The sequence below is a fragment of the Sceloporus undulatus genome, chromosome 3 (genome assembly GCF_019175285.1).
Source record: "Sceloporus undulatus isolate JIND9_A2432 ecotype Alabama chromosome 3, SceUnd_v1.1, whole genome shotgun sequence".
NCBI classification, from domain to species: Eukaryota; Metazoa; Chordata; class Lepidosauria; order Squamata; family Phrynosomatidae; genus Sceloporus; species Sceloporus undulatus.
Window position 1 is genome coordinate 232987119 of NC_056524.1, and position 25043 is coordinate 233012161.

At 40.6% G+C, this 25043-nt stretch overlaps 1 protein-coding gene across 2 annotated transcripts in view; it reads left to right on the plus strand.

Moving 5' to 3' along the window:
* The window catches only part of NYAP2 (neuronal tyrosine-phosphorylated phosphoinositide-3-kinase adaptor 2), a 226044-nt gene that overhangs the window by 137943 nt on the left and 63058 nt on the right, over positions 1–25043 (plus strand). For both annotated transcript variants that reach the window (XM_042461081.1, XM_042461082.1), the window contains exon 4: positions 11482–12576. In XM_042461081.1, the coding sequence (XP_042317015.1) occupies positions 11482–12576 (1095 nt within the window). The remainder of the gene's footprint in view (positions 1–11481; positions 12577–25043) is intronic.

Sequence of the window (25043 nt, forward strand, 5' to 3'; positions counted from 1 at the left end):
TATGCATCACCTAGGAGAATTCCGCTTAAATCCCAAAGCATAATCACTGTTTTATAGCTATGGAATCTACCAAGCACCATATATAAAGCACCACAAACTGCTTTGCCAAATAAGCTGGCTTACTTCTTCTGGCTTCACTTCTGGTCTAAATAGTCACTGATCTAGCCACGATGCCACAGCCCCAATACCTCCCAGGTCAAAGTCTCACTCAGCCCCCACTTTTTTGAAGACTTCAAAAGACTGGTTGAGCAAGGCTTCAACCTGGGATGCATCCAGGCAGTGGCATCGCAGCTACATCAGGGCTGATTTAGTTATTATAACATCTGGAGGCATCTCGAATCCAGAATTGAAGCCAGAAGAGGTAAGCCAGTTTATTTGCCCAAGCGATAAACACTTAATATTACTTCCCTTCTAAAATGCTTGCTGATGATAACAATATGTTATGAAACAAAGCTGAGAAGTATCTTTATTCACTCTCTGTGAAGGCATAAAGATGGTAGCTTCAAAAGTATTGAAATTACCAACTCCAAAATTTTAGATTCAAATCAAAGTCATTTTTAAATCTGAAAAAAAAGAGGAGTACTTCTTTCAACTTGAGGATGGAATGATGGACAGCAGAAGCCAGAATGGACGGGTGAGTAGAGTCAGTTGAGAGAGTTAACTTCAAGTGAGAGTTGACAAAAACAGTTGGTAAAGATGTGAAAATCTATCAGTTTTACTGTTCTGAGTTTCTAAGAATACCACTGGCATTCTTCTCCTGTCTCCTGGGCTCCTCTAGTCTACCCAGTACTTTTGGTAAATATCAGTCTCAGAATGTCACACCTCGCAATGGTTGTTTCTTCCCCTGCATCCAGTTAGGTCCCAGACATTTTGGGGTTTGGTCCTCTTGTGTTACTTCCTGTAGTGGAGTTTAGTACTCCACCTCACAGTCTACATGCTTCTTTTCAACAGCTTTTCTCTCTCTCATGGAGTGTAGATAAATTATAGTGTGAACATAGTTTCCTGCCATCCCCCTTCTACCTCCTCCATGCATGTCATGACTCTACACCTTCTCCCTATGTCCAGGTTCTCTTATCTTGCACATTTTTTTTAAAAAACCAAAATTACAGTGGGCCCTCAATATCCATGGGGGGGGGTCTGTTCCAGAACACACACACACACACACACACACACACACAGCAAAATCTAAGGATGCTCAAGTCCACATTATCCCCCAGTGGCAGTGCATACATGCAGCGACGCCAACATTAGGGACAAGGGGACTTCAGGTGAAGTCCCGTTGTCCCAAATGTCAATGTGGTCGCATGCATACTATATTGTTATTGTATTTAATTGGTTTATTTTAATATAAGGGGCTTCAATCGTTTGGAGGAGCAGGATAGAAATTATTATTATTATTATTATTATTATTATTATTATTATTATTATTATGCATACACCATCATTGGTGACAGTGGGGGCTGTTCCTAATGGTGGTTCAGCCACGTACACACACTGTCACTGAGGACAACGCAGGGTTGCCATCTGCAGATTCTCAGATCTATGGATGGCAAGTCTACGGATACTTAGGGCCCACTGTATAGCTATAGTGTTGAAGTGCTATGCCAGAATGGGGAGGAAAAAGGCCAACAATATTCTATGAAATAAACCACACCTGTATCTATGCATTTCTTAATGTTCATAGACCTGAATCCTAAATAGCTGAACAAATATAGATACATAGTATGTGTGAATATTTGCATTAATATGATGTCTGTTGACCATTAGATACAGTACATAATGAGAAACATATTTCTAGCGGTTGCCTACAAGATATTATCTTCTAATGGCCATTGATTAAGGTTTCAGCCCATATACCCTGCCCTGAGACTAAGGGTTTGTGCAGACTGGCTGGTAAAGCCAACTTCTGGGCAGCTTGGGGTGTGTGGCATTTAGATGCCATATGCCCCCAAGTTGTCCGGAAGCTAACCCTGGCTGCCCATACATGGGCATCTTCAAACTGCCATGGGAGCGGATGTTTAGAGCCACGTGCCAGCAGAGTTCGCAGAAGCTAGCTTCAGGTTGCAGTGGGGCCACCTAAGGTAGCTTTTTACCAGCCCAAATAGGAGCAGATCTTTTCCGTTCCTATTTGGGCTGCCATTGGGGTGAATTGGGGCCACAATGTATGTTTGCAACGAGCTCTAGGGTGGCTCTAATCTGCCCCTTTCAGGCAGTGTGTTCTGGCCCTAAATTTTATGGTACTTACTGTTGAATAGTCAAGTATAGGATTGCATTGTGAGTCATTCAGATGGTTCACCAGTTCCCAGGCTCCTTTCACACTACACATTTATAGCATTATGGTTTTACTTTAACTGTCATGTTTCCTTCCTATTGAATCCTGGTATTTGTGGTTTAAGGGCAAGCACTTAGAATTCTCAGTCAAAAAGCACTAATGCCTCATCAAATGCCATATCCCAGGATTCCATAGGATGCAGCCATGCCAGTTAAAGTGGATTCACTGTATAGTGTGAAAGAGCTCTGGACTTCTCCTAATATTTCCAAAATCAATGTTCTACCATCACCTACTGATTACAGAGAGAAGTAGCACTCACCTTGTTATATATGTGTCACCAAGCGAAGTTCAAGATGTAATGATTAATGGATAGAGGGCTTTACAATTTGGTTCCAAGAGCCCGAACAGACAGGTCAAAATAAGGCTGCTTCAGGTCATTTTGGAGGTATGCTATTTAAATTATGCATGTGTCCTAAGGGGCTAGAGGCCACGCCAAAGCCACACTCTAGTCCTAAGGACTGGAGCGCAGCTTTGGCACAGCTTCTGGTATCTTAAGGCCTCTTAAGACAAGGCTGTTGCTGACAAGGTTTTTTTTAGCCCAGGTGGCACAGTGGTTAAATGCCTGTACTGCAACCATTCGTTCACAAACGACAAAGTTGTGAGTTCAGTACCAGCCGGGGCTCTGGGTCAAATCAGCCTGGCATCCTTACATAGGTCACTAAAATGAGTACCCAGCTTTTTGGGAGCAATTAGCTTACTCTTTGTAAACCACTTAGCACATTGGTAAGTGGTATAGAAATGTACTTGCTACTTGCTAGCACTCACTGGCCTACAGCCAACTTCATACTAGTGAGCAGTTCTGCCAGCAGACCCTCACCATTGGCTTCAGGACACTATTGCATTATGTCTGTGTTTGTTAAAGGATATGTTTGTAATTTCAGAAATTATGCAAATCAGGAATTACAATTATGTAGCCCCTGATGTTGCTAGTCTGCAGTTCCCAGCCTCTCACCTATGGTGGCTAGGACTGATGGGAGTTGCAATTCAGCAACATTGGAGGGCCACATGATTCCCATTCCTTTTCTAACTAAAAGTGTGAAACTAAAGTAGCAGAAATAAGTTATGTATGCATTTTCAGCTTTAACTGTTGTATAGGTCAGTGGCTCAATAAAGGGCAAACTAAGCATTGACTTTCGTGTGCAAATTTTAATGATAACCTTTAAGGTAAGGTTAGCCTGTTTACTCATATATCACTAGTATGTTTATTCAGAAGAGAGTCCCACTGAGTTTCATATAGCCTGCTCAATAGTAAGTATGCATAGGATTGCAGCCTAATTCTGGTTGCCATGTTGATAAGATCTGCTGCTTTTCTAGCTCATGCTTATCAGCCCTTTAATTTCTTTAGAAGAAACAGAAAAAAAGTGGCTCAGGTTTAAAATTCACTCTGATACATTACCTTCTTAAATGAAGAGGTAGGAGTTTAATTGTCCCTTTTAGTTAATGCTATTCTTCTCAGTGAGATGAATTGCAGAGCAAATTAACTCTATGTAGAGGTCTCAAAAGCTGGTAAATAGTTGAGGCACAATAGAATATGACAAACTTGTCAATTTTTAAAAAATGTCCTTTCCCCTCATAATCTTAGCATCATGAAAACAAATGTCACAATTTAATGTCACATTTCAGCTGATCCTTACTGAGGGGGAAATGATTTCATTATCTTGATAAGTAATACATAGAAATGCTAAAATTAACTGTACCATGTCATAAGTATGTTTGAACACATAGGAAAAGGCATCAGGTTGACATTCGCAAGTGAGCATTCTGTCCCCCATGTCATTTAGCCCCTGGGAAGTATTCCCTGGGGGCAATTTACATCTATGTGAGATATAGTTCCCAACCCCAATAATATATTTTACTGAGCCATGGCTCTATCCTACAGAATCCTTGGATTAGTAACTTTGTGAGGTATCAGCTGTATTTGGCAGAGAAGGCTAAAGACCTTGTAAACCTACAAAGCCCAGAATTCCATAGGATGGAGCTATAGCACTTAAACTGGATGTCAAACTACAATGTAGATGCATCCTAAGTCTACAGTTCATACATGGAGTGAACTAGCATCTAGAAATAGACCTTTATAAGCAGACTGTATGGATCCTGTTGCTTGCACTTATTGAGAAATATTATTTCTGTTTGTACCTGAGCCAGTGTCTTGAAGAGGCTGATGGATTTCTAGTCCATCCAGGTGAATTTGGACTCATATAGTCTGCTTATAAAAGTCTGTTCCTGGACACTAGTTCACTCCATGCATCTGAGAAAGTACACTAAGGGCCGGTACACACCAGCAGCAAAACACCACCCCTCTTTGCTGCATAGCATTGCTGCAGCAACCAAACCATGGGGCAAAGCTGCGCAGCAAAAAAAGAAGCTCCCTAGAGCAGCTTCTTTTTTGTGGTGTTGCAAGCAGGAAGGGGTGCTGCCATGATGCCACTTATTGCCAGCGATGTCTGGTTGCTGTACGGTAGCCCCCGTATGGATGGGAGGCTGCCATGATGCCAGCATCCCTATGTATTAGGGTTTGGGAGTGTGCGGTTGCTGTGCGCTCCCAAACTCTAAAATCACCACTGCCACACCACAAAGCGCCTGTGTGTACTGGACCTAAGGCTACAAAAGCTTATGCTACAACTTCTTTCTTTCAGTTCATCTCAAAGGTGCTAAAAGATTCCTTTGCATTCTGATATTCAAGACTAACACAGCGGTATCTTTGAATTCTTAACTATTATAGGAAGCCATGCAGGGATTTGGAATTTGTATGTCTGACTGACTGACAGGCTGTACAGACCAGCCAAATGGGCCCCAGTTCTGCCCCCAAGCTGTCATCATGCCATATGCCTGACCAGATGGCAAGAAGTGTTGCAGCATTTCAGTGGCATGGCAACTACATGCTGCACACCAAAAAGAGCCGCCATGGCTGTAAGGGCAGCTCTTTTCCATTCGTAAAGTGAGTGGCATTTTGCCACTTCTATTGCTGGTGGAAAAACACCAGACTGGGGTCACGGTGTGGCTGGCAGCTCTGTGCTACAATCTGGCAAACAAAGGGGCAGCACAGAGCTGCTCCTTCAGGGTGCCCTGTTTCGCCCCTAAGAAAGATTAAATAAACTGAAGCTGTGTCGCTCAGAAGAGGGATACTGGTACCATTAATGGCACTTCTTACTTCATATTTGTGAGATATGTCTTTTCTGGACAGGATCACATATCTTGATGATGAGCTGGGTTTGAGATCTGGGGCTATTACATGGGAATTCTCATATACTGGTTGTGGCAAGGAATTCTTGTTTTTTTTAGTGTTGTCTGGTGTGCCAGATGAATGCTTGACTACTCTAATGTGCTGCTTGTGGTGCCTCTATCCACCTGGTCCCGCGTGAGGTAGTATAACGTTTGCAACAAGCAGCTGTGATTATAGCTACATATTCTCTGTGAAATCCACTGGTTGCCAGTTTGCTAGGTGAAGGTTTTAATAACTAAAGGCTGGAACAGATGGCCCCCAAAAACTTGCTTCCGGTGTCATTGATGTGCGGTGTTTAGATGCTGTGTATCCCAAAGATTCCGGGAAGCCGGCTTGAAGAGGCCTGGCTTGTTAAGGAAAAAGCAACATGGGATATACAGTAAATGAAATAAAACATGTATGTGTGAGTCAGGGTGACTCAGCAGAAGCCAATTGAGAACCACACAGGTGTAAATGGTAATACAATTAACAAGTCCTAACTGCCAAGGACAAGAAATGCAAAGTGGATAATTGGACACACCTGACAATTGTTAACTGGTCAAGGCTGAGATGATGAAATCATTAATTGTAGGATGAACCAAGAGAACCAATGAGAATGATGTACACGCCTACTGGGTGGAAACAGACAACAGTGGGTGGTACCATGCATTGACTATAATAATGACTATGCATCACAATGTATTTTGTGGGTTGTAGTAGTGGGTAGTAGAGTGGATAGCGAGGAGTAGAGTATTGTTGTGTTGGATAGTTTTGGAGCTGTATATAGTAGAATAAAGTAGATCTTTTATTTAAGACTACTGAGTTGTCTGGTGTCTTGGGTGAAGCTACAAGAACCAGCTGGATCCTGAAGAAGAAGGGTGAAGACTTCTGTGGAAGCAAGAGTGAGAAGGCTTGGAGAGTTTGTCAGGGTCTTCAGCCTATTCTCTGTAACTCTGCTAAGCTATAACCAACTGGCCAAAACTGGTCAGTGCGGTGCACAACCAGGTGGTGAGTTCAAGCCAGAGGTGAAGAGCTACAACTCCCATCATCCCTGACATGGCTGCCCAGATGTGGGCATCTTCATGACACTATATCGGCACAGCATTTACACACTACAAACTACTGGAGCATCATGAAGCGACCATGAGGCTGCAGCAGGGCAGGCAAAGATGGCTTTTCCGTGGCCTAAAAAGGAGCAGACCTTATCCACTCCTTTTTCAGTCAAGATCAAGGTGGATTGAGGCCACAGTGTGTGTTTGCCATGGCCCCAATCCATCTTTGGAAGCTTAAAGCCACCCCTTCTGTCCCATCTGTTTTCCCCCTCAGTTTAATTTGCCTAAACCCAAGACAGTTAAAACTATAACTTTGTCCATGCATAACCCCTTCCTTCTTCTCAATTAAGTAAAAATTCTAGGAATTGCATCTGAGGTGAAGTTAACCTTGAGAAAAAGACTGTTTTAGAGCTCCTGTATTTCTTCCTTCTCATCTATTTTACCACAGTTTGAATGGATTTTTTCACCACAGCACATATGCACAAGAAAGTTGGATTGTGGATTCTTAGGGGCTGATCACTTTGGTGCCAGAATACAGATTTCAGTACTGGTAGAAGGCTGTGTTGTATTTACAACAAAAGATCTGGAGCCACAATTTGAAACAAGCTTGGAAAGGAAACTATACAATATGCACACCCCAAAAGAAAAATGTGACATGTCCTTTGTTCTCATAATTTGAGGGGAACTAGTCTACATAGTAGCATTCATTGGTACTTAATGATGTACATGTGCATGTACAGAACAACATATGTGTGATATTTCATATGTATCTATCAGTGGTGCGTTACAGACTGCCGAAAAGTGGCAGCCTGTACCCGCCCCTTTCCCTGGGGTATTGGGGCCTCAGTGGCCAGAACGGCAGCCACTGAGGCCCCGATCCGCTGCTTTCCAGGCTGCGGGGAAGCGGCAAAAGGCCGCTTCTCCGCAGCCTGGAAAGGGGTGTCCTTGGGGCGGCGGGGAGGAGGAGAAAGGGGCGGCGCAGTCGTGACATAGTCATGGTGGCCCCCATGTAAATGGGGCGCTGCGATTTTGTACGGACTCAGTCCGTACTACGGTTAGGGGGGTGCAGAAGCACCGCACCGTCCTAACCCTTGTACGGACTGACTCCGTACTAAAAGGCCCGTTTGTAACGGGCCTATGTAAGTATTTAAAAATAAGGAGGAAAAACAAGCACAGAATAAAACAGAAATTTAGAAAATTATGAATAATACTGAGAATGTATATATTGATTCATTTATTTTTATCCTGGTCAAGGTGGACCTCCAGTTTGACATGGCAAGGCACTTCCATATTTATAAAAGTTAATAAAGGAGTGTGTGGATATGAGGTGTGATGATTGGCCAAACTGACCTACTCATTGGAGTTTGTTCTCTCAGCATGCACATAATGTTTTCTTTGTTGGCTAAATGTCACAGTACTAATGCAGCACAGACTGCCAACTAATTCCTTTTTGTTGCTTGTGGAACACTGTCAGATACACACAGAGATGTATGAGTGACCCATGCCAAGTGTTAGTTGCACATATATGTGTCAAAACATCAACTCTACTCCTGTCTTTAACATTCCATGATTTTTCTTCAGAGTGTCATTAGAATTTTACTTTCCTAGTATTTCTGTCTTCTTAATATTCTGAAAAGGTAAAAGAATGTTCAGTAAGGACTTGAAATAATAGTAAAGTAGATAGCAGGTTCTTTTATACAGATTACATTATAAAATATTTACACTGCAGGTGAGGTGGAAGCAGTCTGCAATGCATTCTCCCCCCTTCTGCTATATTAAAATTGTTTAAACTACGCAATATCAAACACATATAAGAGCACTGCACAGGAACAGCAAGAGAACACCTCCTCCTCCAGACATTTGTCTTCCATATTATGTTCAAGGGTGAAGTCAGATGACCTTTATGCCACTAATTGTATTTTGTTTTCTATATATGATATAAAATGGCAACATACACGAGATGAGTAAATGCCAGGCCCTGCCATACTGCATTTCAAACCACGTTAGCTTCTTTTTCATGATTGTATAGCACAATGCAAAATGGAAAACACACATAATGACTGAATTATTGGTGGGGTGCAGGGAGAACAAAGGAGAAGGACCTTTTCACTGAATGAGAAAAGTGCAGAGTTGGAAAGGACCTGAAGGTCACTTTAATAAAGGCTTCAACCCTAAAGCCTGCTCTCCACATCTGAAAGGCTAGTAGCTTAATCTGTGATGTGTCATTAAAAACAGCATGGACCTGAAGCATATTATGCTGCAGGCACCTATCAAAGTACATCCAGATAGTTGTAATTTCCAGTCTCTGAAATCCAGACAGGAAGGAGTTTTAACCTACATAGAATCTGCTCAGGGTCCACACAGGAATGGAACACAATCCATAGGATCTGCCTGATCAATTGTCTGTAGGGCACACCAGAGTGGGTGGAGAAAGCATGTTTCAGACACATATCAGGATTGACTCATATCTCCCCTTTAGGTAAAATATGTATAGGTGGTAAAGAGGTGCTTAGGTAGCAAGACCACTGGCATCTATTGTGTGAACAGGCTTGTAGTCTCTAAATTAACAGTTAATTTAATTTCTAGATGTGTGTTATGAGGGTCTGCCCAATATACTTTTCCACCTGAAGCAAAGGACAAGATGGCTACCCCATCCATTCTGTGTACTGAAGCTGACTGGATTGGCATTTGAAACTGACTTCAGACTAACTGTGGGATTGTTTTCTCCATCAGACTGAGGGACAGGAAACTAATTTAGAGGATGCAAGTCAAGCTACGTGGCATGCACTACTCTGTCCTCAAAACAAAGTAATGCTGAGGGGACTGTCCTTATTGCTGCCCCCTTCTAGAACTTCTCCCCTGAGGAAGTTGCTTCACTCTAACTATGGGGCTGGCCCTGCACTTTATCTGTCATCAACATCTCACAAGTAAGCACTATGACTCTTTTATGTACAAAATGCTTTAGAAGCTTCATCTCCTTGTCCCTCAAATTAAGAAGCTATCTGTAAGTTCTTGCCATGAACCTGATGTGTGCCGAAATAGTCCCTTTGTTGCTCAGCTCACCTGTCTATGTATGATAAGGTGTATTTAAACACTTGCTTACCCTGTCAACTTGAGTTGTGTGAATCAGTTCCAAGTCAGTATGGCAGGACAGATGGTAAGCCGGCAACCCTTGAGAAACATCTGAAACAGTGATAATATTTTTTTAAAAAACTCACAGGCAGGACATTCCATAATAACCAAGTTCAATTAATTCCTACATCAAATGAGTAATGACAGACACATGCTGTGAGGTTACATGGGTATCACTCCAGAGCAGTTTCAGACAGATTAGCAAAACAGGGTAATCCAGACAACCAGACAAAAGATGTGACACTACTGTTTTTGACAAGGTATTTGACACTGGAGATATAGAAAGGATCCTTTAAGTCTTCAAGCATTGCCTGTGAAGTGCAATATTATAAAACCCTTGGATATATATGTATGTATGTATGTATGTATGTATGTATGTATTTTGAAGCACTGGCAGAAATTACCTATATAAATGAAAACCTTGTTAAGTGCAAACTTCATAGTGAAATATGGATAAAATCATAAGTGAAAAGAGGATCTCACACAGAAATCAGCAAGTGCTAGATGACAGGATCGGTTAAAACATCTTCAGACATAACTTTATTTATTCTAATTCAGCATTATCAAAATAGTATAATACATGTAAGCAAATGAAAATGTTCAGAGTTTGTTTACATTTATTTTATTTTGTATTTGTTGAACAGTCACACAGTACAAGCTGCAAGGAGCCCAGCTTTTTCCAGGTTCATTTTGGCACAGGAGCAGAAAATCTCTAAGATTCTGCTCTCCCTCTAATTAAAAATGCAACAATAATAGTGTAAATATAACACAATTTTCTGTGTTTTCATGGCACCCATAATCTGCTGCCTGAGGTAGCTACCACACTGTGTCTAATGATAAGGCCAGTCCACATGCAATATAATCTGCTTGAAAATATGGGAGGTGTGGTTCATGTTTTCTTTAACGAAAATACACAAAATGAACTCTTTAACCCTTCGGTTAAATCATAGCCTAAATATCAAAAGCCTGTATATCAATTTTAGAGCTGTTCACAATTTTAATAAAGCACTTGTACTTTCAGGACAGGATACATGCTGATATAGCAGGTGATTATGTATATGCCTCTTATACATATTGATAGAAATGTGTGAACAAACGAAAAGGGGCAGGACATCATAGAAGGTCTAAGATCGTGGAATTTTCTAAGCCTTCTAGACTTCCATCATCACAGCCTTCAAATGTTAAAGATTAGATCTGCTCATGAGCAGATGGCATCATTTGGTCTTGATAAAAAGAAGCAATTCATACAGTGCACACCTATTGTGATGGATTTTTTAAACCTCTGGAAGTATTGATCACTCTCATTTTTGGCAACATTTAAAGGGGGATTACATACGTTCATGGAGGATGCAGTACAATGGCTGTGTCATGTTGACTATATAATAAATACCTGCAGTGTCAGAAGCAATATGCCTTTCAATAGCAACTGCTGGACAACATGAGTAGGAGGATACTACTGAACTCATGTACAATATGGGATTACAATTGTGAAAACAGATGGCTGGACTAGTAGAAAGGCCTTTTGGCTGAACCAGTACTGCCCTAATGAGGCAACATAATTCTTGGAGACTGTGAGTACTACTCAGCTCATAGTGAAATTATGATCTGTTATTTGAGCAGTATTTTAGAAAAAGCATGCTTTCAACTATACAGTATTGTTTTGTAACAATGATGATAAAAACTATTATAAAAAATAGGCAGATGTCAGCATTAAGACAATATTTTCAAATGTCTCATCAATGTATATTTTGCTTCTTCCACAGTGTCAGCCAAAGCAAGGCCTCACAGTGATGAATATTCAAAGAAGGTTCCACCTCCTAAGCCAAAACGGAATCCCAACACTCAGCTGAGTGCATCTTTTGATGAGACATACATCAAAAAACATGGCCCCACAAAGTCAACGCTAAGTAGGGATGCCTCCTTATCACAGGTCAGCAGTCCTGCTCCTGATACAGAGGATGAAGAACCAGTTTATATTGAAATGGTTGGAAATATACTTAGAGACTTCAAAAAAGATGAGGAGGACCAAAGTGAGGCAGTTTATGAAGAAATGAAATACCCCATCTTTGATGATGGTGGCCAGGATTCAAAGTGTCCGTGTGAGTATGACCATCACAGCTGTTCCTCTCAGTGTGCTACTCCCACAGTGCCTGACCTTGATTTCACCAAGTCCTCAGTGCCATCTACACCCAAAGGTGTGCTTTGTGACATACCCCCACCATTTCCAAATTTACTTTCCCACAGACCTCCACTCCTGGTATTTCCACCTGCACCAGTGCAGTGCTCCCCAAATTCTGATGAATCTCCTTTAACACCACTGGAAGTCACCAAGCTTCCTGTGTTAGAAAATGTGTCTTATATCAAACAGCAAGCTGGAGCTTCTCCATCTTCACTGCCACCTCACACGCCAAGTCATCAAAAACTGGAGAAAGACCAGACATCTCATGGAACTAGTACTCCAGGGCACTCCTCTTCACCTCCTCATCCTTCTACCTTATACAGAACACAGTCTCCACATGGGTATCCTAAAAGTCACTCTGCCTCCCCCTCTCCTGTGAATATGGGTCGGTCACTTACTCCCTTAAGTCTCAAAAGACCTCCTCCTTATGATTCTGTACATTCAGGAAGTCTCTCAAGAAGTTCTCCATCAGTGCCTCATTCAACAGCCAGAAACATATTACAAGAAGGAGGGAAAATGGTAAATGCCTCTGTCAATACCTACGGGTCATCAACACAGAGTAGTTCACGATCCAGAACACCTACTAGTCCCCTAGAGGAATTAACCAGCCTTTTTACCTCAGGACGAAGTTTACTGAGGAAATCCTCCAGTGGGAGAAGATCTAAAGAGCCTGCAGAAAGTAAGTGTTTCAATTAATGCTTTCTCCTTTTCTTTTTGCTTTTGTTTTCTTTGCTAAAATTGAAATGTTATGCAAATTTACACAGATGGCCATATCATTCCTTGTCATGAATTAAACATGAGGTAGTCCTAAAATTGAAAGGCAACCAACAACATTTGCATTTTGTATATTTCATTTGCAGTTTCACAGATTTAATTGTTTATGAAACAATTCTAAAAGCTTTCAGACACAATGAATCTTAGAGGAAATCAGCACCAGTAGCAAATCAAATGATATTACATATAAACAGTACCTCACTAAATTATAACAGTGATGGGTAAATTCTTGTCAGTCTATAGTGTAATGAGCAGTTCATAAGAATCCTGTTTGTTAGTCCCAGTTAGAGGAGATCCATTTAATCAATTGTTGGATAGTCAACACATAGGTAAATCCTGTTAATTCAATGGCTTTACTCTAATCAGGACTAACATTAGGGTTTAAGCCCTCCCCCTTGCTCCAACACAATAAATATTTAGAAAAAGCTCATTATTTCCCAAGAGCTCTCTCCTGATTCATAATGTTGGTGTATGTATATTGATGCTATTACATGTATGCATATGACTGCATTGTCTGCTGAGAAGAATTGTAGTCCAGTTTCACCTACTCGGTGCTCACAATAATACACATGTCATGGTCAAATCCAAGACTGACCACAAAATGAATCCAAAATACAGTCAACAACAAGAGAGGGTTTTTGATGTGAAGAATGGGGGAACAATACCTAGAATACTTAAAACAGTTTGCAAGCAATAACAAAGGAATTGTTCTTTAGAGAAGAAACACTACCCAAACAATAAAGTGAATTGGCTCTGTAGTTTACAATGTGTGAACTGCCTCTCATGGAAACTGACAAGATCAGTAGCTCACCTTCAAATTAGGCCAGAGGGCCCCCTTTCATTGTTTAGCATTAAAAAAAAACACCTGTTTTTCAAACTAAAATTATACTTCCATCCATTTTTGGTGGAGGGGCTGCATTTTGGAGGGTCATAGGTCTGAAATGTGGTCTCTGATAACATTGTTCACCTCTGTCCTCAAGAAGCAAGAATCAGGAAGTTATCATAGAATCAGAGATGTTTATCACACTATGCTCTTAAAGAGGTACTATTCCAGTGTGACTCCTCTAGCAGCCTCCTGTTGCATGCTGGGATTGGCAGTTTTAAGGAGCTGAACTTCTCTGCCTGAGAATTCTAAATACCCCTCCTTAAAACTACCAATCCCAGCATGCAACAGGAGGCAGCTAGAGGAGTCACACTGGAATAGTACCTCTTTAAGAGCTCGTCTGATAAACACCAGAGAGTTGGAAGAGACCACAAGGGCCATCCAGTCCAACCCCTGCCATGCAGGACATCACAATCAAAGCAACCCTGACAGATAGGCATCCAGCCTCTGTCTAAAGATCTCCAAAGAGGGAAACTCCACCACACTCTGAGCAAGTGTGTTTCACTGTCGAACAGCTCTTACTGTTCTAATGCTAGGTGCAACATAATATATACAATATAATCTAATCAGTAGTTATAAAAATAAATTATATTAAATATAGTAACATTACATTGACAAGGATAGTCTGGTTAATATAGCAAGATTTAAAAATGTTGCCATTTTGCAGTGTAAGGAATTAATCGGAGCCCTGGATCAGGATAGCCACAAGTGAGTCAAGGAGCACCCAGGGAAACACTGCATGACAGGTATAATAAATCTTCCCTGCCTCCCTCATGAAAATTGCACTGGAAAAGTCTATGGGATAGTTTTTTGTGGGTTTTTTGGGGCTATGTGGCCATGTTCTAGAAGAGTTTATTCCTGATGTTTCACCAGCATCTTTTTCAAATCCTTCAAAGCCCAATTCCTCTCAGCACTCTTTTTAAGGGAAGTGCCAGAGATGCCAACACTGCCATTTTCTTACCCAGGGATTCAAAAAGGTCAGAAGTGGCGCTGTGGTTGAGAGAGAAGAGGGATTGGTGCTTCTTTTAGTTGTTCCCAGGATGGACTAAGCTCTTACTTTTTGCCACTCTGCTCAGAGAAGGGGATGGCTCCTCTTTTTTTTTTTTTTAATAAGAGTTAAACTACTTTACTTACATTTACCCATCGATAAGTCAACCCAAGTTTTTGGGGTCAATTTTAACTAAAATATATAGACTTATATGTGAGTATATATAGTAGGTCCATGGGAGGGAAATAAATCTACTGAGGTGATTTTCCACTCAACTGCCTTCCTCCAGGATGATTTGAAAGAATCAGACATTGTGTTGGGCACCAAGGAGTTGAGATTTAGCATTACAAGTACAAGTAATAGTGCTACTAGTACGATGTTACTTTTGAAGCAAGAATAGATTTGTCTTTTAAAAACAATATTATAATGTCATTAGTTATTCAGTGTTACAAGCTACATTTACTAGTTACTCCTAAGAGATGTCTTTTTAAGGGTCCTTTGAAGGTTTTCTTAGCCATTTTGTATTTCTAGGTGTTCAAAAATGATGTAAAATAGTTTTAAAATCCTACAATGATTAGCAAAAGAAACACTTTAATTATACGTTACTCTTTAAAAAGAGTAACATTATTGTGTTATATTGTGCAATAAGTAGTAAATTACTGTTTCAATAATGATATTCCGAGCTCTGACAAAATATTTTAAGCAATAAGGAAACAGCGATTTCACAACAGTTAAAGACAGTTTCAGTAAGGGCAGGGGCTAAAATTTAAGCATTTTTATATATACTTTTGACTATATTTCAGAGGAAGGAACTGGCTAAACCACCCCCGAGTCTTCCTTGTCTAAAAAACTCTGTGGAATTCATTGGTTCTCCATAAGTTAACAGGAAACCTGAAGGCACATAAACACACGGACAGACTTCTATAACACAAATGGAGTAAGTGAGCTCCATGTGGTCCTGGATCCCCTGTTTACAGTGGAATACAGTGGGATGATTCTACTATAAAATGGGAAGTGGCAAGGTGCAGCCAGTGGGGTGGGGCGAGGTAGAGAAGTTGGGCCCTGGCCTCTATGAAATCGCCCATCCCAATCTAGAATAAAGACTAGTTTTGGGCCTTTGGTCTGCTGCCTGTGTATGCATTGAACCTCATCAAATATTCCAAGGCTGACAACAACATTTGCATGGAAATAATACTTCATTTGTAATACGGCTGGGCAGTGTGATCTTGACAAATTAATATGCTACATTATGTAATTACAAATGGCAATCTCTCTCTCTCTCTCTGTGTATTGTGGATGCAAAACATTTTTGCAGTTTTTCTTATTCCCTATGGGAAAGTATGCCTTGACACATCATTTAATAAAATGGCCAACTGTTGCAAGTTGTTTCACACTAAGAAACGTTTTATATAGAATTTGCTATCTCTTGCCCAAAAACAGTTTTTTCATGAATTTTTCACAAAAATTCTAAAAATCCTGACAATCATTTTTAAAAAAAGGCATAAAAACTCTTGTTATCTCACCCAGCATAGGAAATCTTTTGCTCTTGCATCCAAAAATGGAAACCATCTCTAATATAAATGTATTTCCAAACTCATGGGGAATGACCATCCCAAATGGCCTATACTTACTCAGGTAGCGGTCTTTTCCAACCTTGCTATTTCTAACTGGAAATATCAAGACCTAAAAATGGGATTCATGAGTCCATGGTGAAATCGTTCTCCTCCAATGAGTTATCATCACTGAGCTATCCTTTCTTCATGATGGCTTTCTTCTGATTCTAAAACATTTACTGCACGGTACATTTACAGGGATAATTTAAAGCAACCATAATGGCTGGACATCTGTATTTCTAAAATTATGTTTTGCCAGGTAGAGAAGATGCAAGTCCTACAGTTTCACCACACATGCTTGCTAATTCAGCAAGGTTCTTTGGTCTGCTGGATAGGTTAAGGGAAAATAGTGTAATTTTCATGGAAAGGGACAAGCATTAACAGACACAAAGCTGCTAGATTGACTTTAGTCCTTCTTGATTTTATATTATGTTGCCACTGCTTTGTCTTCCACATGTCAGAAATGTTTTCAATTCAGATCCCTGGGAAAATGAATAAAGCACAGCCAGGAATTATATTCTAAGCCTTTACTAGGTTAGTGAAGTAAGTGAGCATGATACACTTTCCCCTCAAGGGCCTATAAAATCACTTTATGAGTGAGTTTAAGGTATCTGGAAGCTTGTACAGCTGAGATGCTTTTTATTTGAGAAAGGTTTATTTTCTTGTCCTAGAGTTTATGTAAGTGAGCAGCAATAAATTATGCCTTTGGGACAGAACAATACTGTAGAGAATACCCTGGGCCAAACATACCTGATCATTGTTCATTTATGGCATGATTTGCAGAAAGACATGAGCTAAAGTACAGATGCAATTACATTGTGAGGAATCTATAGCATCCCTACTCCTTTAAACTTTTCCCCTCCAATCATTTACAACTATGTAAGAGAATTACTTTCTTTATATGAGGCTGTGGAATGGAGAGGAGGTTGAACATAAACAGCTGCATTATTGAAGGCCACACTGTTGATAAAGATCAATGTTGTCTACTCTGACTAGCAGCATGTTTCATTGATCCAAACCAAGACATGTGGCCAAGCACCATCAGAGTGAAGTCAAGATGACAACAGTTATAAACGAGGAAGCACACAAAGCATGGTGTAGTGGTTTGAGTGTTGGACTATGACTCTGGAGATCAGGGTTCACTTCCCAGCTCGGCCATGAAACCAACTGGGTGACCTTGAGCAAGTCGCACTCTCAGCCTCAAGGGAAGGCAATGGCAAATTTCCTCTTAACAAATATTGCCAAGAAAACTCCATGATAGGATCATGTTAGGGTCACCATAAGACAGAGACAACATCAAGGGACACAATAACAATAACAAACACACAAGCTAGTGGTTGCAGTAGTTTGCTTTTACCTGACCCTAATGGGAAGGGCAAGATTCTGCCGCTGCCTCCCCTTCTCCTCTCTTTACACAGTGAGTTAATTAAATACACTTTTATATTCTTTACTCCATCATCATCATCATCATCCCGCCTTCCTCCTGGTACAGGGACTCAAGTTGGCTTACTTCAAGCTTAGTTTGCAGCAGTTGAAATAAATTGTGGACAAAGAGGGGAAGTGGGAAAGAGAAACTGGGACATTTTAAAAGCAGCTGAAATAATAGTCTGAGAGAGAATTAACTGGAACTGTCCCTGTGAAATTGGGAAAGTTGAAGCGTATGTAGCAGCAGTTTTATTGAGTTGCAAGCCAGGTTGAGCCCTAACATTAGGCAGTTAGGTGACTGCCTCAGACAACATATGGTATAGGAGGGCAAAGGGATATAGATGTGAGTCCTCACAGACTCTTCTGTAGCACCTAGACTAATTTGCTTTCCTTCAGTGTGGTGGAGGACACTGTCTCAGTGGCATTGTTGAAGCAAGATTAAATTATTACTCTGCTTAGTTTCTCCATGGGAAATAAAAAAGGAGTCATTTTACCCTTGCCTCAGGCAGCAAAATATCTTTAGTTATGTGGGCTCATGCAAAGGACAAGGACATCATCTGCTATCTTAGCTGAATATGCCAGAGATTGAAAAAAGAAATGCTCTTCTACTTAACAAGAGTTCTTTGCCATCAAAGGAGATTTCCTCCTTGAAGAATGAAACCCTGGTCTTCTATGTGACAAGCAAGAATTCTGGAAATTACATTAATAAGGTTTTAGGGGAAGCACCATGGAAATGAGTGAATTTATTGTTGTGCTAATGAAGGGGGTGAATCAAGCTGTGAGAGTGAGTCAGTGAAAACATTTGCTTCATCTCTGTACAGGAGCTTGGCAGCTTGCAGTCCATTATGTAAAATTATCATTTCCACAGTTCATTTGTCTGTGTGTATGTGTGTGTTTGGCATAAAATATTACAGCAATAATACAAAATAACACCAGCTTTTTGTGCATGTGTGGGATACAAGCAAATCTGAATTTGAAATGATGCATGTAAAAAGGACAAGGCTTTTTTGTGAGATCTTTTACAACATTTAGGAAAAATTAGAGGGAAGTGAAGATACAGTGAAGAAGGACAGATGGCAAGAAATATTACTGAAAATGTAATTTGTTAATAGGGAAACGCAGAACCAGTGCTAATGAAATATGTGGTCTGGCAACAGCCAAGCATTTCTTTTTTAAAAACACCAACACCAACAACAAGATATTAATACTGATATTTACAGTTGGACTAGAGTCAAACCATTAGGAAGTCCCAGAATGGATATGGGATGGTCCCAACCATAAGATGATTCATACATTTCCCTCTTAATGAGATACCATATGTTTCCAAAGCTCTCTTCACCTATCCTGATGTTATATTCCAACAGCTGATATAGGCACTTACAGCTGGCAGATCTCATTCTGCCCTGTGCTGATACCTCCCAGATGATAACTTATCTCACATTTTTAGCACCCTAACTGCTGACTCTTCAAGCTTCAAGAAGCCTTCCCTTCTCTGATATTTTGCTGTCCTGTGCCACATCCCAACTGCAAAGCCCTTAAAGGGTACTAAAAGGGTGTTATGTAATGAATAGTATGTGTAGGTAAGTTGTGCCCCCTCCCCCAAGACACCTCCAAAACTTCACTGCTCAAATTCATCAGCAAATTTTGAAAAGTCCATTTAAAGCAAACATGTTTCCTTGCTTTAAATAGTTTGTCATGGTATTTCACCAGGAAATGGCTGTAAGCCATTTAAACCAAATTTCAGTGACAACTGATAGAAACATTTGAAGCAAGCAAAACATCAAATGAGGTATTCTAGATTGCTGCTGAAAAGTCAGTTTTATGATTTGCCGCTTAATTCTTACAGCACAATTTTCTGCTGAATTTCAGCTGAATTACTTCTGAATTGAGGTGTCACTGATCAGCAAGGGAGTAGCTTCATGGAAGGTACTGGACTCTGTGAATTTGATGCCCAGACCTGACACCACATTGAAATGTCAGAGTAGGGACACCCAGATTCAAATCCCTCCCTGCCACCACTCCATGTCTCTCAAGCTAACCTACTACACAAGATTGCTATAAGGATAAAATGGGGATAGAGAGTCCTGTCTTGACCTCTTTGGGAAGAAAAAAAAAGAATACAAAACAATAAATAAATAATTAAATGGTTTTTATAAAGCTACATGATTTAAAATCACTTTTAAACCCAAATTCACAGATTTCTTCATATTTGGAATAGAAAGAAGTTGATGTTGTTGTTTTTTTAAAAAAATCAGCATGGGAGGAAGTAAAAGTCACCTAGGGCTTTAATTGTGAACTATTAAATGTGTGTGAGTGCATATGGCCTCTTCCTACCAATAAGATGGATTTTAGAAGTCCTTGTGAAAGCTGCTGAGAGCAGAACTGACAGTGACACACTCCCTCTCTTCTAATTCCTTGTCCAGTTCATCCACCAAAGCAACCAAAGCTGTCTCTTTCCCATGCAAAGGCAAACCTTCACTGAACACATCTTGCCAAGAAAACCCCATGATAAGATTCCCATAAACTGGAAATGACTTGAAGACACACAACAACAATGCTAAATCTCCACCACCACCATATCGTACACAAGAGATATCACTCATCAACATTTAAACACTAGAATAAAGATTCCTGCTTTTGCATAACTTCATGAGTTCTGCTTTTGCTTAACTAGTTTTTTGGTTCTCATATTCCTGAGTAGAAGGCAAGATTCTAATATGTAAATATACCCATTTTTAATATGATGATTTTTTTCCCCAACTTACCATATGTGTCACTTGACAGATAAATAAATTCCATAACACCCAAGATTCACTTTGCATCTAGAAATGGAAATGCTAAAATTACTTAAAACTTCAAATGCTTAAGCAAATCCTCAAATCATCTGAAAATGTGAGAATATAATAATCCTTCCTACCACTGAGGGCAGAAACAAGATTTTTTTTTCATACAAAGAAGTGTTTCAGCATTTAGAGACCCCTGAAGGGAAATTAAGGAGAGTAGCATTTTGATTATTACTCATTGCACATTGGGATCTTAGGGATTATGCTGGAACTGACACAGCCCACTAATCATTCTAATGGGTCTTATGGTAAAGTCCATTAAAAAAAATTCTGGTAAGGGTAATATTTGCATACAAAGAAATGATAGGTTTCCCAGAAAATAAGATTATGAACAAAGGTGTAGATATGGTTATGCATATTGTGAGTTTAGTTTCTTTTGCAGGAAGAGATCTGGAGATTTATAGTGAAATCCTCTCCTCTCTAGGACAGCATCATGAAGAATGAGGAGAAAGGTCAGATTTCTCTCTCCAAGACTTGAAAAAGATCCTCTAGTCCAAGAGGCATGGAGAGATAAGGTTTGGATTCAAAGAATCTACTGATCCATGACTATTTCCCTTATTCAAGGGGGAAAATACAGTAACTTTGAATTTAGGTAACTAATTTATCTCCCATGATGAGCAAGAGAGAGAAACCATTTTAAGTTGGAGGAAGGGCAGCAAAAGCCATAGAAATTTGGATTTTGGTGCCTGGCTCTGTTTCAGTGCATTTTTGGTGACTTTGGCCCATTGGCTCTTCAGATTGTTTAGATATCTTGCACACTACACAATTGTAGCATCTTGATGCACTTTAACTGTAGTGCCTGCATCCAATGGAATTCTGGGATCTGTAGTTTGGTGTGGTACTAAAGCTCTTTGGCATAGATTCTAAATGCTTCATGGAACTACAAATCCTAGGATCCCATAGGATGCAGCAGTGCCACTTAAAATGTTGGTTGTAAATTGCCATCAAGTCAACTTTGATTTATGATGACCTATGAATGAGAGATCTCCATGCTGTTATCAATAATAATAATAATTATTATTGTTATTTATACCCCACTGTTCAGCCAAAAGGCTATCAGAGCGGCTTACAAATGGTTAGACATTTCCCTGCCCTCAGGATTACAATCTAAAGAAACAAGACACAAAAGGAGAAGGGAATGGCAGTGAGGAAGGGGAAAAGTCCAGCAGATCTTCTCTCCCTCTGAGGCCTGGACCATGGCAGATGGACTGGAGGGAGGGACCTTCTTCTTACTCTGATTAAGCCTGATGGAGCTGGCCTGTCCTTCTCTCCCTCTCGATGGTGGATGGAGGGAGGGCTTTCTTCTTTCAGGCAAAGCCCGATGGAGCTGGGTTGCCTTTCTCTCCCTGGGGATGATGGTGGATGCAAGGCAAGGCTCTTCTTTCAGGCAAGCCCTGATGGAGCTGGGTTGCCTTTCTCTCCCTGGGGTTGATGGTGGATGCAGGGCAAGTCTTGCTCAGGAGCTCCAAATTCAGGGCTGTGACTTCTTTGACTGAGTGTATCCACTGGTAATGCAGACTTAAAGTGGTATCAAAGTGCTATTATTTTGTAGTGTGAAAGAGACTATTGTAGACTATTAAAAAGCACTATTTAGCTTTATTTACAAATACGCAAGGTGATTATGGGTGCAGACACAGTCTGAACTTTCTTTCAGCTGCTTCTCCATCATATCTCCACAAAGAAGTGCCTCCTGCATTTCTAAATCATGATGCTGTCTTAAACTAGAGATAGACAGGAGGTAGTTTAAATGTTTTTGGTCAATCTGACAGTGTTTTAGTGTCTGTCTTATCACTGAAATAAGAATATCATTCAATAGCTCTTAACCAGGTCGTCATGCAGCTTAGCTGTCCTGTTAGAAATCCACATCTGTAACAATTCAAATGTAGGTGTATACTTGCAAAATCATGCAGGGAGGGGAGGGGGGAAAGGAGAAAGCTCTGACGCTAAGCTTCCATTTGGCATCTAGCTCTACCCATCACTATTTTTAAAAAATTATCTCGATCAGGGCCAAAACATGTTAACTAGTAAAAACATACTCTTCAACATTTTGCAGAATAAAAGTGGGATATCTGTCACCAAGCACTGTGCATACTGGGATAATGGATGAACCTAGCAGTCATGCAGGGAGAGTGTGCATCCTTTTCCTGTAAGGTTGATCTGTCTGCTATGGAGGACATGAAACAAAGGCTTTCATCCACTTCGATCCTCACCTTCTCCCTTGTCTTCCTGTTAACTACAAACCTGCCCCCTTTCATTCATATTATAGGCCTAGAAGACATAATAGGAATGCATACACCATTGGATTATACTCCCACTATTACTTTCATAAGCACTAAGGGACTCTGACACATCAGTATAAGCACATTCATTTTACCTGCTCATCAGCCCAATAAGCAAAAGCTACAACCACATAGGTCAGACTACTGTGGGAACCACTCAAAGTATTATGGCCTGAAAGTTGCCCCAAACATCTCCCATTACATAGGCACTCTGGATTGATGCCAGATAGCTGTTCACATGCATGTCCTGCCGTGCGTCCATCAACACGGGCATGAGTTGCTCCCTTTGAGGCCCAAACTAGCAGCTACCCAACGGAGGGTCTATACGGCGACAGCCCCCACCCTCTGGAATGCACTCCCCGAAAAGATCCGACTCTGTTCCACAGTAGAAGCCTTTAAGAGGGCATTAAAAACCCACCTCTTTCAAGCAGCTTTCCCTTCCAACTCTGTTTAGATGAGGAAGTCCCCCCCCCCCAATAACTGATGGGTTTAATGGTCTGTATATGGCTCAGGTTTTTATGCAGTCTGTATGAAAGTGTGATTTGTAATTAATGTAATTTTTACTGTCTTGTACTGTGACATGTGTCAAATAACTGTTGTATTGTAAACCGCTTTGATCTACAGGAAAGGTGGTATATAAATAAAGTTTTTATTTATTATTATTTATTATTTAAAAATGAAGTTTCCAACATTGGCCACATGTCTGTGTGCCTCATTCTGATCATGGAGGGAATGACTCACGTCAGCAGTGGCAGCACTGGGTTGCACAGTGGGACATTCTGGCGGGTTACAAACGGCCCTCAAGGGGCCGTTTTCCCACCGCCGCCATTCGCTGCGCAGGGAAGCCCCAGCTGTCAGACCGCGAGGCTTCCCTGCGCAGCAAAAAAGGAGCAGCAAAATGCCGCTCCTTTTTTTGAACGCGGAAGTGGCGCCGCGAGGGGTGGAGTGCGCCCTCGCGACGTCACTTCCACCGCGACACGTCTGGACGCACAGCGTCCAGTACGTCAGCATGGCGGCGCCCATGTGGATGGGCACCGCAAAAAAGTACGCGCTCCGCGCGTACTGGGAGGAAGGGCCGTCAGGAAGGTAAGAACCTTCCTAACCCTAATACGGCCCTTCCTAACCCTAGTACGCGCAGAGCGCGTACTTTATGGCGGTTTGTAACCCGCCTCTGTAAACCACTGCATGGTATTGCTCTGCAGGGCTCTAGATTTTCTGGAAAGTTCTGGAGTAAAACCTGAGTTTTTAAAATCTGTTTTAAGGATGGTACATCATCGGAACAATTTGCACCAGAATCAGAGATTGGGCCTTGCATGATCTGGACTGATTGCCATGAGGACAGCGGGGGCACATTTTATTTGTCCTGTGCAGACATAGCCTATGTGATAAATTGTGCTTCCATTTTAAGGCAAATGTATCATGCAGTTTTCTGGGCAAGATTTGTTCAGAAGGAAATCGTCATTGCCTTCCCCTGAGGCTGCAAGAGTGTGACTTGCTCAAGGTCTGCCTGTGGGCTTCCATGGCTCAGGGGAAATAGAATTCTGGTCTCACAGAGTACTAGTCCAATACTCAAACCAACGCACCATACTAGCCAATTAACTATAAATGTGTTCCTAGATAATTTCTGACTATATGGCTTTTTTTTCCCCATGGTAGCAATAGGAAAGATTAAACATGTAGGGAAGGTCATAGAATGCTAAAAATAAACAACATATACTTCATGGTCAAATACGAGCATTGTTTTCTGTCTTTGTGATTTGGAAGAAAATGATATACACATATATGCTGTTACAGCATGTGTAACTGTTTACAAACGTATGTACAAGTGAAGACATTCTGCAAACACAAGTTTGTTCAAATTTTGCCAGAGAGAAAAAGAAAGAAAAGAAGAAGAGAGGGAAGTAAGGCATGCAACACATACAGATACACACATATTTTGGGCATGACTGCAAATACAGTCGTATTTAAAAAGCACATGCAACAAGAATGCACATATAATGTGATCCATGATAGGATACAAAATCTGTTATGAGATGGTATGCAGTACTTTTATTATTTTTGCTTTTGTTTCTGTTTGATTAATTTAATGAATAAAATAAAACAATTTGAGGCCATACTGCAAGATGGAATCAGTAAAGGGAGTATAATTTCATAGTAAATGTAATCTTGGCATTATTCTTATTCTTTTTTTTAAAATGTGGTTGTTTGACACAGCTACTGTTTCACACAGGTGCAGACAAACTTCTTTATTTTTCTGTTGTTTTACTCATTTACTAAACCATGAATTAAACGTTATAGATTTTCCATGAGTTACAATCTCAGCACAAGGAATGATTGAAAA